Raw genomic sequence first — 14,861 nt, 5'->3', positions numbered from 1 at the left:
GTGAAACGTGATGCTAAACATGGATAAAATCTGGAAAAGTAGGGACATACAGGATAGTGCAAACCACCATTTTTCTCCATAGCCAGGTATGGATGTGAAAACTGGACTGTAAAAAAAGCTGATAGAAGATGATTGATACATTTGAGCTGTGGTGCGTATGCCCTGGATGGCGAGAATGACAAATAGAGATGTCCTGAATCATGTAAGACCCAATATATCACTGGAGGGGAAGATGACCGGACTGAGACTCACAATATTTTTCCATGTAATGCGAGCAGAGTCGCTAGAAAATCTATAATGCTTGGACAGATCAGTGGCAAAAGAAGACGTGGCCGCCAAAGGACACGATGGCTGACACTGTCAGAGCTGATACTGGCATGGGTATCACATAATTGAAAGAAGCAGTGCAAAATCGAAAAAACATGGAGGCAGCTCTCCTTTAAGGTTCCCAAGGGTTGTGAATGACTAAATGGCTAAAAACAACAACAAGCCTGTTTCTTGTAATTGAAGGCAGGTGGGCTGGAATGATCCCCAGCCCGATCCACCACCACTCAGCAATGATTGTTCTTGTGTAAAACCACTGGAATGCTTATCACTGTGACGACTTATTGTGTATCTGTGGTGGACAGATCATCCAATTTAAAAGGCTACTTAGAAGTTTTAAAGGTTTTGGTGGTATAAAAGAAACCTGGTATAAGAATTTTCTGAAGATACATTCCCTTTATTATCAAGTAAACAGGGGGATGGGAGGTAACTTGTAACTTTCTGCTCGTAGTGAGCAGGTTTTCATTTCTTAGATGTTAAAAAGCTCCTCCTGTGTCCCTCCCCGCCAAAAACAGATAAATTAAGAACCTCACCCAAAGTTTCTATTTCTGGAGAGCATCTCAGCTTAACGATGACTTCTCTGATTGGATTTCTAACCCTCATCTCAGCTCTTACCTCAACAAGTAAGTGGAAGATTTTTTCTTTATATTTGCTTTATTTCTATGGATTTCTCATTCATACTTCAGGACTGTCCGTTATAATTCCTTTTTTGGAACAACAAAAAAAAATGAAATTAAATTTGAAAACAAGCGTTGCAGTCTTTTCTCCATTGATTTCAATGGGTTAAAAAAAAACACGAAAAGCTTTCAGCCTGCTTCTATTCCATTAGAGATTTGTGTATTAATGGAACAAATGGCACAATCTACAAATGTAATGAAGAGGAAGCAAACTGAAAGTTTTCTCTTTTTTTTTACACTGTCATGTTGTACTCCTGGGATTTGTAGGTCTGAGGGTTTCCAGGATCACACTGCTGCAGGTGTGGTTCATTTAGCTGTCTGATGGTGTGGATTTCTCCAGCCCGCCAATCGTCATGCATCTGTGTATATACAAGTATTTTGGTGCTGGTCATTATCCATTCCTGGTCTCCTTGCAGAACCCTGGTGAGTGTATGCATGTTGGCATGCTACAGTATTCTGTTTGGTGTGACCCCAGCCATTCTTAGGTGAGAGGATGTCTAAATCCCTGTCTGTTGGTGTGCAGACACCTGGTGTGAACAGTGACTTGTTCAGTGTTTGCCTGTTGGTGTGCAGACACCTGGTATGAAGAATGTCTTGTTCAGTGTCTGTATGCACTATTAAATTTCTGGTGTGGTGATCCCTCTGTCTGTAGGTATGTGGACTCCTATGTCCTATATTGTATTTCCCTGCGTCTGTAGGTGAGCAGATGTCTGTTGTTTGTTATGTCCTCATCTGCTGTTCCTGCCTATTACTATCTGGGGAAAAACAGATGTTCCCTAGGTTCCAGTATAGAGCTGTCCTTATCACCCCATTTGTAGGCAGGATTTCCCTTTTTTTGTAGTTTAATTGTCTTGTTAGAGTAGGGACTTGTAATGATGTGGGCTTATAAGCTTAGGTACTTTTGGTAAAATGCTAACTAATGCCTCGTACTCATTTATATTACTATGTGCTTGCTGTATTAGTACATTTGATAAGTATTTTGTTGTCTGATGGGTGTCAAGGTGATCGCCTGTTAGTGTTTTTGTGGTTGTTTTTTGCATGTTTGGGACTATATTCATGTAAGCCTTTATCCTTCCCTTCCCCTGTTTCTGTTCACCCATCTATAGATTGCATTCATGTAGGTCACTTCTCACAGCTTGCACAAACATAATAAAAACCCATTGAAATCAATGGAGAACAAAACAAAAATGTTAATTTCCATGTTAATTCAATATCTTTGTTCCAAAAAATGGAACAAACAAATGGAAGTATAACTGCCAGGCCTAACGGAAGTGTAAATACACCCTTTGGTGCATGCGTATGGATGTTAAAAAATTTACGCCCGAGATCCCCCAGTGAAAGTTGGGTGGAGATCCCGTCCGTGTGCTGTCTGATGTGTGACACCGCACATTGATATGTACTACTCTCATCTGAAAATGATATAATTATAGGACTTGCTGCAATGTTTTTACTCGGACTATCAATCTTAGTGAAAAAAACCAGAAGTATCATTGGTGTGCATGTACCCTTAGCAATGACAGAAAATAAATATCAGTGATTGTGGTGGTAATAAGACATATTACTACTTTGACTATAGCAGCATGAGTCTCTGTACGACCGCTCTTACCTCTCATCCTGTTCATACTGGGAGATGAGCTTTTAAACTTCTGTCTCCGATGCCGCTGATCTCCGTGACTTGGCAGCAGAAAAGTCTTGGCAAACCAGAGTGTAATAAGTGATAATTGTGCTGACTGTGTGCTGTGTGACATCTCTCTAGGTTCTGCTCTCTCGTGTACGGAGTGTACATCTACATCCACGACATGCTCAGGCTTCAGCAGAGATTGTCCTCCAGGAACTCTTTGTGGATCAACATACACAAAAGTCCTTACAGGTGAGTTGTATGATTAACCCTTTCATGACCAGGGCTATTTTGGATCTTGACGATCAAAGCAAAATTTCACATACTGGAATGACAAATTTTATACAAAAACTATAATAGTGTTTCCTAGCCTACTCAGACAAATCTCTTTTTTTGGGAGAGGGATACTTAGCGCTTTCTAATTCTTCCAAACTGTAGTAGATATCTTTTTATTCTGTAAATTATCCATAGTAACAAAAGGACACAAACACAGACATAAACACTTTTTCTTATTGTTTGTTTTTTTGCTAATGTATTTGGTTAAATCTATACTATTTACCCCCAAAATGAATTCCTCAAATTCTCCTGTGCACAGTGATGTTAAATATGTGTACATTGCCTAAAGTATGACATCAATATAGCGCTGCAAGAATACAGCCTTTAGGTCAGCTGCACTCGAACGGAACGAATTCCACAATTGGGACCCTGCAGCGGAATCCACAGCCAGCATCCGCGTGTATCTGTCATTTTTCTTCTTTATCTATGCTGCGGATGACTACAATGAGCCGCCGTCAGACATGCGCAGTACAGATTTTCTTTAAATGTATTTTATTTTTCCCATTATGCTGCTAAGCGAAGACGGGGTATCCGTGACCTTTCTTCAATGTCAACTGCTGAAGGGGCGTGGTTCGAATGGCTTCTTCTGACTTCAGTGGAAGCCGTCCGTATGGAGTCAGCACTAAAATAGAACATGCTGCGATTTTTTTTCCTCCTCTCGTGGAAATCACAATTCAATTCCACGAGAGGAAAGAAAGAAGCGCTTTTCAATAGCATGTTCCGAATGGTATTTGCTGTGGATCCGTGGTGCGGACGTCGACCGTGGATTCCGTAATGCAAATCCATTCGTGTGCAGCCGGCCTTACTTTACTTTCTCCAGAAATTTTGCAGGTAAGAAATATATATTTTCCTTCACTCTCACAGTCCAGGGTTAATCTGCCATGAACTACCAAATAGTACTGTACACAGGAGAGAGTACAGCATCCAACAGAGCATGTGAAATAGTGAGGAGAGCGCCGTTAGCCAATTAATTTATGTTAGGAGGGGAGGAAGGGGTTAAACCAAATTTATATATATATATATACATACACTGAGTAAAAGTCTCTCTCCTTCCTTGGATCTCACTCTGGCAGGACACATGAGGACAGAGGATTTTTTACAGCAAAGAACCCAGTAAAATTATCAGCTACAACAAATTTTTCCTGCACTTTCAAGATTGCTTGGCACGGTGATCACAGGATGGGGACGGAACTAATGAGACCAATGACGGCACCAGGCTGAGAAGTTGTTAGTAAGATGGGGATTTGGGTGTTGGGGTTAGTGTGGGGGAAACAGTCGGCAGCAGAATGGACCTAAATATGTCAGCTCTGCAAAATGGCACAAAAATCTGAATGTATATTTACAGTGAGCCGTCCAGAAGTGGTTAACAGGGCTCTCTGCCTTTTTTTCAAATCATGACCAATCCTCTGGATAGATAGACACAAAAATCACGTGTGCAGAAAATGTATAAAGAAAAATAATTTAATGGACAAAAACATCAAGTTAAAAACACATAAAACTACATAATACATGCAGAGAATCAAAGCACAAGGGAGTGTCATGCAATAAAGACAACCCATACAATCCCCACAAATTATATGCAAAGTGGCAGCTGCATAATTCAAGTAAAACAATGACACTTTATGGAAATAAAGAAGATGGAACAATACCTCTGCAGTGCCACCTTTTGGGTGGCAGCATTCCTTTAAATCAATGTTCACCTTTTTAACAAGTTTTTAAAACAATGATTGGACATAGGAAGCCAAGCCAGAAAACCATACACAGACAGCTCTTTCGGGGAGTTTGCCCCTCATCAGTGTGTAGTAGATTTCTGGCTTAGCTAGTGAGAGGCCTCACTTACTCACCTACCCACTCACCTAGTAGGTGTCCCACACACCTTCTTGTTGCTCTCCTTAAAGGGGTTGTCCCGCGAAAGCAAGTGGGTCTATACACTTCTGTATGGCCATATTAATGCACTTTGTAATGTACATTGTGCATTAATTATGAGCCATACAGAAGTTATCAGAAGTTATTCACTTACCTGTTCCGTTGCTGGCGTCCTCGTCTCCATGGTGCTGTCTAATTTTCAGCGTCTAATCGCTAGATTAGACGCGCTTGCGCAGTCCGGGTCTTCTTCTTTTCTCAATGGGGCCGCTCGTGCCAGAGAGCGGCTCCGTGTAGCTCCGCCCCGTCACGTGCCGATTCCAGCCAATCAGGAGGCTGGAATCGGTAATGGACCGCACAGAAGAGCTGCGGTCCACCGAGGGAGAAGATCCCGGCGGCCATCTTCAACCGGTAAGTAAGAAGTCACCGGAGCGCGGGGATTCAGGTAAGCGCTGTGCGGATTTTTCTTTAGGTCCCTGCATCGGGTTTGTCTCGCGCCGAACGGGGGGGCTGTTGAAAAAAAAAAAACCCGTTTCGGCGCGGGACAACCCCTTTAAGGAGAGACAACACTCCTTCGGACCCACGTCACAGGCCCCTTAATAGCTAAGCCAGAAACCGACTGCACACTGATGAGGGGCAAACACCCAGAAAAAGCTGTCTGTGTATGATTTTCTGGCTCAGGTTCCTCTTCCCAATCATTGCTTGGAAGACTTGTTTAAAGAGTCGTACATTGATTTGAAGGAATGCTGCCATCCAATAAGTGGTGCTGCAGAGGTATAATTCCATCTTCCTTATTTACATATATTATCCAGAGGTGCATGCATGGCCTTGTAAGTCTTCTCACTCACCTACCAGGTGTCTCTAAACCCCTTCTGGGTGCTCTCCTTGGGGAGAGATTATGCCCCTTCAAAACCGAGTGACAATATATTAACAGCAAGAATGGTCAATATACTTGTAAGATTTCATGATGCAGGTATAACAGAGTCGCTTCCGGCTGTAGCTTTATCCATTACCAGACCATAGTATGAAACATCAGATAGAAGACAACACACTTCTGGCTTTGGATAATTTGGCCACAGCAGCCATTTTATTACAAACAAATTACATCAATTAACATAATTAACCCAAATTAAACCAACCAACACAAGGGGAGGTCCTTGAAGCACCATATATCTGTCACCTCACAATTTTCCATGATGTATATATACTAATTACCTCCAGGTGCTCCTAACTACCTCAGGGACCAATAGCCTTTACAAAGCTAAACACACCACCATCTCTGTAGGGCTTACCACCTGTCAGAGTCAAGAGGTGACAGACCCAAAACCAACCAAGAATAACATAGGGGGGAGGTGGCTCTCGATCTTCTTCGATCCCCCTCCCAACAATTTTCTTACCAACTCCAAAGACCCCCCTCCACCTGCCACAAGCAAGCACGATCTGACCACATCAGATCTGTGCCGCACTTCACAAAAACCGCACTCTCTCGATCCCCCCTTGGATCACCAATTACCAAAGGTCAATACCCACCATGTTCAAGTGAACTCCATCATTCCTCCAAAAATTACCCTCTCCAGATTCCAGATCCAAATGGCAAACTACTGCACCATCATTCCTCACGATAAAATTCGAAATTTCCCTGTTTGAACAAATCTCCACTTTGTTCATTCTCTCTACCAATATTGCATTACGCCACGACTTACGTGGCAACATTTCTGACCATACCAATGTCAACTAGTGTAAGCAAGCGGGGTGCACTTGCCTGCGGTTTGCCAACTCTCAGACCGGAATGGGCACCGACCACGTGGAAGTACTCTTTGGAGATGCGGATTTCCGTTAAAACCTGGCTCCTGCCAGTCTTTATTCACAGTACAACCAACATAAATAGAGTCCATATAATGTTCTTCAACAAATCAAAGAAGTCCACATACACCCCACCTGGGTGTTAAGGTTAGGGTGGTCACTCCTGTCGGACTCTGGCCTTTCCTAGGCCACCTGCCTGCAGCAGCTTAGCTCTGCTGCACATGTCCTCTCTGGCTCTCTCAGCCAACATCTCCCTGGGTTTGGCAGGAATGTACCCTTATATCCAACTTCCTGACCACACCTATGAGCGTTTTCCCTTTTCTCAGCTCTCTCAGACTGTGCCCTCCCAGCTTTCAGGTTGCCTTCCAAGTGCAACTTTGTATCCTCTGTGGCTTGTAACTCATCTTCAAGTTCCTCTAACTGAATCTTGCTTTCTTCTACTTCTTTAGACTTTTCTAGTTCATGTTCACCCTTTTCACCATCATCCTCGGAGCTAACTCAGTCCTCCATTTCAGTGCACAACGGCTTGTTAAGCCTTTCAAACTGAGCCTCCATTTTAAAGGTTCTTTCTAGCTTAAGAACCTTGTCTCTGTATTCTTCCAGTTCCCCTTGTAGCTCATGCTCCAGCATGGCCTTGCTATGGATTAGTCTCTAATTCATTTTTCAATCCATTCAGCCTTATAAGTATTATCTTTTCCTCACTTTGTAACAATTCTATTTCTTCTCTTAGTATAGTGTTATCATCGGTTAGACCCATTAGCATTCTTTGAAGTTCCTTTACCTCTGAATCTAACTTTTACTTGGTAGTATTCAGCTCACTGATGAGTTGGTCCCTGGAGCCAGCATCCCTGTGATAGGCTTCTACCACCTGGACAACTTGTTTCTTCACTTTCTGCATTTGCTTTTTGAGGTCATTATACTCTTGCTGCAGTTCTTCCAAGATTTCTGCTGCCACTTCTGAGACCTTCTCAGCTTCAGTAGCCTCACTTGCTGTCTTCTCCTTGGCCTCTTGTACTTCAGAGGTCTGTTCAGTCTGCATCTTTTGCTCAGCTTTCACCTTAATGACTTTTCTTTTGTTCACAGAACTGATTTCTTTCCTCCAGACCGTCCAAGTCTTTACAAACTGTTCACCTGGAGTGCCCAGGTCACCTTCATCTAATTTGGCATGCTTCACCACTTGTGTCTTATTTTTACAATTCTTCATTCCTGCCACTGGTTGTTGGACCACACCCTTGCGTTTTCTTTGTACTAGAATTCGCTTTCCAGCATCATTAACGGGAATCTTCCACAAGCCCTTCTTCTCTTTTACTTGCTGTCTGAACTGTCTCTTAGACGACACGTTTCATATTCACGCTTGAATTCTTGGCGAACTTTTGGTATAGCCCCTTTTTCTCTGACATCATTTTCAGGGTGAGTGTCAAAGTAAACCCTTCAGTCTTTTTCATACAGACCCTTTCTTCAGCACGCTCACATTCAGTGACATATCTTGCAGACCTGATTTTCTCCTCTGCAAGCTGCTGTTCACATATTTTCTGCGTCTTTCTTAGTTTGGACACAAGCTCCTTTTGAGACCAAGCGCGACAGAAACATCTTCAATCTTTTGCTGAAGACTTACTTTAACCTTCTCAAGCTTATCACAGCCAGCTGTCTTCTCCTCATACTGCTTCTAACTCCTCTTGTATTTCTCTTTTCTGCTCTTCCACAGAATCCAAGAACACAGCACTCTTCTCCAGTCTATATTCTAGGTCAGACACCTCAGCCTAAAGTGTTGCAATCTGCTCTGATAGGTTTCTCTTAGCTTCTGCATCTTCCTCTACCTGCTTGAGAAACCCACTTTTCTCATCTTGCATTGTCTTCAGGTCTGCACTGAAGCCGAGCCTCTGCTGCATCTGTTCTTGCAGTAGCTTCTGGGACTCTTCAGTCTGAGCTTCCAGCTCCACCTGCAGCCTGCTCACCTGCGCAGACAATGCCGTCTGCACACTGTTACCTTCAGTTATTTTTATTTGTAGCTCTTGAAGCTGCATCTCTACTGTATGTCTCTTGTATTCAGACTCCTACTTAGCCTGCAAAAGCACATTCAGTTTATGGGTAAGCTCAGTGCACTTGCTTTCCACAGCCTGTTTGACCTCTTCTAAGGTTACATTCATCTTTTCAGCTTGCTCCAACCATTGGGACAGTTCCTTCATAGCTAGCACATGAGTCTGATTAAGGTGCTGGATCTGGGCTTCATATACTTCTATCTCTTCATCTCGGCTTGACTGTAGCTAGGTCAGCACCTGATGAGTTTCTGGGGCTTTCTTGAAGTCCAATATGCCTCTCAATACCTCTGCTTGCTTTTCTGCTCAGCTGCAAGCAGCTTTCTCCATTTCCAGCTTTTCTTGGAGCTGATTTATCCAACTTCCTGACCACACCTATGGGCGTTTTCCCTTTTCTCAGGAACCAGAATGCCTGTCTGTTGTTCCCTACAGGCCATTCTCTGTAGTGCACCTCTACACTCGGTAAAAAAGTAAGCAAGCAAGCAGACTGAAAAAGGGTAAATGTTGTCCCTATCTTCAAAAAGGGAAGAATGTGGATCCAGGAAACTACAGGCCTGTGAGCCTGACTTCTATACTGGGAAAGATCTTTGAACAAATTATTAAACATCATGTATGCAAGTACTTGGATAAAAATGGAGTACCATATATACTTGAGTATAATCCTAGTTTTTCAGCATATTTTTTTATGCTGAAAAAGCCCCCCTCGGCTTATACTCGAGTGAGGTTAAAAAAAAAAAACCCTGCAATACTCACCTCCCAGCCTGCATCTGTGTCCCCGGGTCTATGATCTCCCCGGCAGTGTGGCAAGCTGCTTGAGAATTCTCCCCGCTATCATCTCCCTGCTCAGCTTTGAATTCACTTGCTGTCAGCGCTGTGTAGGTAAGCGCTGTTATTGGATCGAGCAGCAGCCAATCAAGTTGCTTGCTGCACCGCTGGGGAGACCATCGCCCCGGGGACACAGACGCAGGCTGGAAGGTGAGTATTGCATTTTTTCTTTACCTAGTATATACTCGAGTATAGCTAGGCTTATACTCGAGTCAATAAGTTTTACCAGTTTTTCGTAGTAAAACTTATTGACTCGGCTTATACTCGGGTCGGCTAATACTCGAGTATATACGGTAATTAACAAGAGCCAGCATGGATTTGTAAAAAACGAGTCATGCTAGACAAATCTAATTTGCTTCTATGACAGAATTACCAACTGGGTTGATCACGGAAATACAGTGGATGTGGTATATCTTGACTTTACTAAAGCATTTATCAAAATATCTCATACCATACTTATGGAAAAAATGACCAAATATGGGATTGACGAGGCAAGTGTTACATGGATTAACAACTAGCTGAGTGGTCGTACCTAAAGAGTAGTCATAAATGGCTGCACATCCAAGTGGAAGAATGTATCAAGTGGGGTACCACAAGACTCTGTCCTAGGCCCAGTGTTTTTATGAATGATCTGGAGGACAGAATTCATGGGAAGCTGATCCAATTTGCTGATTACACAAAGCTAGGAGGGATAGCTAGCACTAGGAAAGAGAGAGAGTATTCCAAAAGATCTAGAAAAGCTTGAACAGTGCGCGGGGACTAACAGAATGGTATTTAACAAGGAGAAATGCAAAGTCCTACATCTGGGCAAGAAAAATGAATAAAGCATATACAGAATGGAAAGAATTGAGCTAAGCAGCAGCACATGTGAAAAAGACTTGAGTATACTAACAGATCATAGACTGAACATGAGTGAACAATGTGATGCAGCAGCCAAAAAGGCAAACAAAATTCTGGGCTCTATTAAGAGAAGCGTGTAGATCATGTGAGGTAATTATCCTCCTCTACTCCTCCTTAGTCAGACCTCATCTGGAATACTGTCTCCAGTTCTGGACACCCCACTTTCAAAAAGACATAGACAAACTGGTGCACGTTCAGAGAAGAGTTAACAAGAGCGGTCTGCAAATCATGTCCTATGAAGAACGGTTAAAGGATCTGGGAATGTTTAGCTTGCATAAAAGAAGGCTGAGGGAAGACAATAGCTGTCTACAAATATCTACAGGGCTGTCACAGTGCAGAGGGATCAGCCCTATTCTCATCTGCACAAGGAAAGACTAGAAGCAATGGGATGAAATGGAAAAGGGGAAGACATAAATCAAAACTAGGACACTACCGATGAGTTCAGTGGAGGTGGTCGGGGCCAGGAGATACTGCTTTTCTGTTAAATGTGTCCTGCTGTCATCGAGAGCATGCACACAGAAGGGGGGGGTTGCAGGGCATTGTGGGAATGCAGCACAATGACGCCATCTTTGAAAGCTGCATTCAACATGAGATTACAAAGTAAGAAAAATACATTACAGCTAATATGCCTGGCATTTTGAACCGATGTATGCCGTGTTTTAAAATGGTAAGTGAAAGGAAAGCATTACAGTAATACCTTGGGTTAAGAGTGCCTCAGCTTACAAGCTTTTTGACTTCAGAGCAGGCTCTCTCACAAATTTTTGCTATCTCACAAATTTTTGAGTGAAAACTTGGGTTACAAACCTTGCTCTCAATGGGGCCACTGCTGCTGCCGGTGGCCCCTTTGAAAGCAATGGCCTGCCAGAAACTCATGCATTGATTTTCGGGGAAGGGCTTTAAATATAAGTAAAAAATATATACTCACCTGTCTGCTGCTGCCGGGGCTCAGGCGTGTCTAGCCACCACTTGTTCTCCCTGCATTTTTAATCCCCGCCTGCTGATAAGCTTCAGAGCAGTGCAGGAAGAACAAGAAGTGGCTAGAGGCGCCTGAGCCCCGGCAGACAGGTGGGTATATATTTTTTTAAATTATTTTTTGCCACAACTAGGGATGATTTTCAGGGAAGGGCTTATATTTAAAGTCCTTCCCTGAAAATCACTGCGGTGGTGACGGCGTCTTATTGCTTTCAATGGAGCAACTCCATCCCTATTGAAATCAGTGGAAAGCTTTGCGATCTGGAACGAATTAATGGCTTTTCCATTCATTTCAATGGTGAAAATTGATTTGACTAGCAAGTGTTTTGGGTTAAGAGTAGAGTTGAGCGAATGTACTCTTCTGAGCTTGATGCTCGTTCCAGTATTAGCATACTTGATGGTGCTCGCTACTCGAGCGAGCATCACACCGTGTTCGACCCCGCCCCAGTTTTTGGCCCCTCCCCGCTGGCAATGGCAAATTTTACGAAAAGCTCGACTCGAATAACGAGGACCCGAGCATTTAGGTGCTCGCTCATCTCTAGTTAAGAGCTACTTCATGGAACAAATTAAACTCCTTTAAGTTCTGCTGTTTTACATACAGCTGTTGTCGTTGCACATATAGGAACTCTACAAATATTGACCTTCTATTTTAGGACTTACTGTGCATGTAACTTTTCTTCTTGTGTGGCGTTTTAGCTGCTAATATGTTTTTAATGCATTGTTTTATGACAAATTACAACTTGACACAAAACTGCAGGAATGTGACTGCGTACAATATACAAAGTACTGAGTAGCATTTTGACAATACACCAGGAGTCTACTCTTAAAAAATATTTAGGTACATGGGGTCAGTATGCTTTTTTTTTTTTTTTAATTTAACAATCTAGATTGTATCTGTACATGTCAAAAATGTGCACTGAAGCCCCCGCCAATGGAATAATTAAATTTCAGTAAGAAAAACATTTTTTTATCTTTTATTTACAGGGGTACTGGGGACTGAATTGCTGGTCAGGGGATGCATACCTTTATCCGAGTGCAACTTCAATGGCACCATGAGCATGAAGGAAGTGCATACGGGTGTTGGCATTTCATGCTGCAGTATTGACAAATGTACTCCCCCTTTTCCTACATGTAAGTCAAGCATTTCAGCTTTTTTCTACATACACATGTGGTTTGGTAAATCTTTCATAGACTGTTTGCTCCCCTCCAACAGCCGCGCTTCATCAAAGAGAAGGTTGATAATGAAGGTTCTTCATAGGTTTTATGTGGAATAAATACAAGTTATCTTTTAATTTCTTTCTCCTGTTCTCTTCCAGTTCCAACAAAAAGCCCTAACCCCAATGGAGTGATCTGCCCTTCCTGCATTTCTGACAAATCTACACGGTGTTACACTTCAGATACTATCCAATGTACAGGGGATGAGAAAATGTGTGTTCTCCAGAAAACAGAAATAACAGGTTTCAATAACAATATATATATATATATATTTTTTTTTTTTACTTCACGTTATAGAGAACCTTTGACTAGAATTGAAAAGATCTCTGCATAGAATTTCTTCCCAACACTGAACTAATAAACTAACTAGTTCTTGGCTGCCCATTTGGGGGCCAGTAAAAGTATGTACTGTTTCTAGTAGGGCCAATTGAAAAAAAAACAAAACATGTTTTGTTTTCACATGCAAATCTGTTTAATAGGGTTTTTAATTGGGGTGGAAAACGTATACTAAATAAACCTCATTTATGAAAGCCGTCTTACAAAAAACTGGCCAATCATAGCAAAGCTTTTATTTAATTTATGAAAAAGCTGTACTTTGATCAGTTGTTATGGTCTATAAAGCCAGTATATGTTGGACCATCTTCATTTATGAAGCCTCATATTGTGGTACATGACATCTTTGTGTATCTTTGCAGGATTAGCCTCAGCAGCCATGCGAGGATGCGCAACAAAGTCCTACTGTGATCTTGGCAGCCAGTCCTATAACACTGGAGGATCATCAATCAAAAAAGTTACATATACCTGCACCAGTGGCGGCATAAGTGCCCATAAAGTCATCCTAACTCCAGCCATTGTGTGTCTTCTACTGCTGAAATTGTTCCTCTAACAGTTGTAAAGGATCATTCATAAAACAAGAAACCTTTACAGGAAGGAATATTTTATATGACTCCTTTCTGTTGTCAGGTTTGTCATTCTAATAATCATTGGCTGGAACATATCTTAGCTAATAAATTAATAAACACTTGTTTGCTGTATTCATTGCTTTTTAGTCTCACATTTTACTCCCAAAGGACTTCCATTGGTGCAATAATAACTTGTGAAATTACCCCTCCCCCACTTCAACAAAAAAAACAAACATTTTCTTTAACGAAAGGATGGATTATACTTATATATATGAAAAAGTGACACTTACTGATTGGGGGATCTCTCCATAAGCCCCACCCCCACCCCCTTCTACAGCGTTTTGAAGTGCTAAAGGAGAAGTCTTATAAAGTCCCAAAATTTCAGTCAAGCGTTTATTTGGAATACAGCGGATCAAATAGCAAGTATACAGCAACGCGTTTCAGCCCTTATAGTGTTTTGAACTGTGTTCATATTGACTGAAGAAGATTCCATTCTTTGATTGAAAGGCATAGCTTGATCCTGCCTCTTAGTTTATAAACCCCTTAATGCCAAGCCTGTTTTGAGCTCTAGGATTCTACAATTTTTGTGGGAATTTTCATCTCTACTTCTCAAATGTCATAACTTTTTTCTTGGCAAAAATAGCATTTTGCTGATCCAATACCCACTCGTGGGCGCTATACTTCAACCTCAGACCCTCAGGTCATGACTTCTTATACTCTTCTCCCTCTCTCCATGTGGGCCGGGTGAACCCCTTGAAACTATTTCTTGCGTGATAAGTAGGGAGTAGGTTGTGGGTAACACAAGTTGTCACACCGACCCCCCCCCCCCACAGCGGGGAGGCTTACTCCTTTATATTATATCCCCCCTTCCCCAATCTTCCCTTATCTTCTCCTCCCCATACCCCCCCTACCCTCGCCTGTTGTGCCTCCAAGTTCAATTTAAATGTGATTAAAAGGTCCAACAGTAATCTCGACACTGCGTATGGTTTAAGAAGGACCCTTCTCTTTTCTTTCCTGTCTGACTCCCCTATGCTGTGGAAGTAACTGTTTCCTATTTTTTAGCCACCTGGCTTATACTTCTGTACATTACTGGATTATGGACATATGTTAAAAACTAATAAAAATCTCATTTAAAAAAAAAAAAGCAGAGCATCAAGATGGCAGCACCCAGAGCAAAAACTCTTATGCAGTTTACCTTGTGCAACACAAAAATGGATGCCGAGACTACAAGGATGTATTTGTCATGTAAGTATAAAGCCAGTTCTCTGTGTGATAACTATTCATGGTGTGATTTAGCTGGCTATGATGGAGTGGCTGACAGACATCCTTGTCTACAGGCTGTTCATGATTACATTATCCGGATGATCAGCACTCTGCACTCCAGCAGGTC

General features: G+C 42.2%; 1 protein-coding gene across 1 annotated transcript; it reads left to right on the top strand.

Moving 5' to 3' along the window:
• Positions 1–887: 887 nt before the first annotated feature.
• Positions 888–13,471, top strand: LOC136572043 (phospholipase A2 inhibitor and Ly6/PLAUR domain-containing protein-like). Its single transcript, XM_066572661.1, has 5 exons — positions 888–947; positions 2,758–2,871; positions 12,339–12,485; positions 12,671–12,811; positions 13,265–13,471. Exons 1-5 carry the CDS (start codon positions 896–898, stop codon positions 13,453–13,455), a joined length of 645 nt encoding a protein of 214 aa, XP_066428758.1. The 5' UTR covers positions 888–895; the 3' UTR covers positions 13,456–13,471.
• Positions 13,472–14,861: the final 1,390 nt, after the last annotated feature.

Source organism: Eleutherodactylus coqui, chromosome 6, assembly GCF_035609145.1.
Source record: "Eleutherodactylus coqui strain aEleCoq1 chromosome 6, aEleCoq1.hap1, whole genome shotgun sequence".
NCBI classification, from domain to species: Eukaryota; Metazoa; Chordata; class Amphibia; order Anura; family Eleutherodactylidae; genus Eleutherodactylus; species Eleutherodactylus coqui.
The sequence above is the reverse complement of the archived record's forward strand: the minus strand, read 5'-3'. Positions and strand labels throughout refer to the sequence as shown.

What these genes read in the sequence shown, in the direction of transcription:
- LOC136572043 (XM_066572661.1), top strand. Translation starts at nt 896, where the DNA reads ATGACTTCTCTGATTGGATTTCTAACCCTCATCTCAGCTCTTACCTCA. An exon ending in ATACACAAAAGTCCTTACAG is followed by an intron (nt 2,872 to 12,338) that starts GTGAGTTGTATG and finishes TTTTATTTACAG; the next exon opens with GGGTACTGGGGACTGAATTG. An exon ending in CCAGAAAACAGAAATAACAG is followed by an intron (nt 12,812 to 13,264) that starts GTTTCAATAACA and finishes GTATCTTTGCAG; the next exon opens with GATTAGCCTCAGCAGCCATG.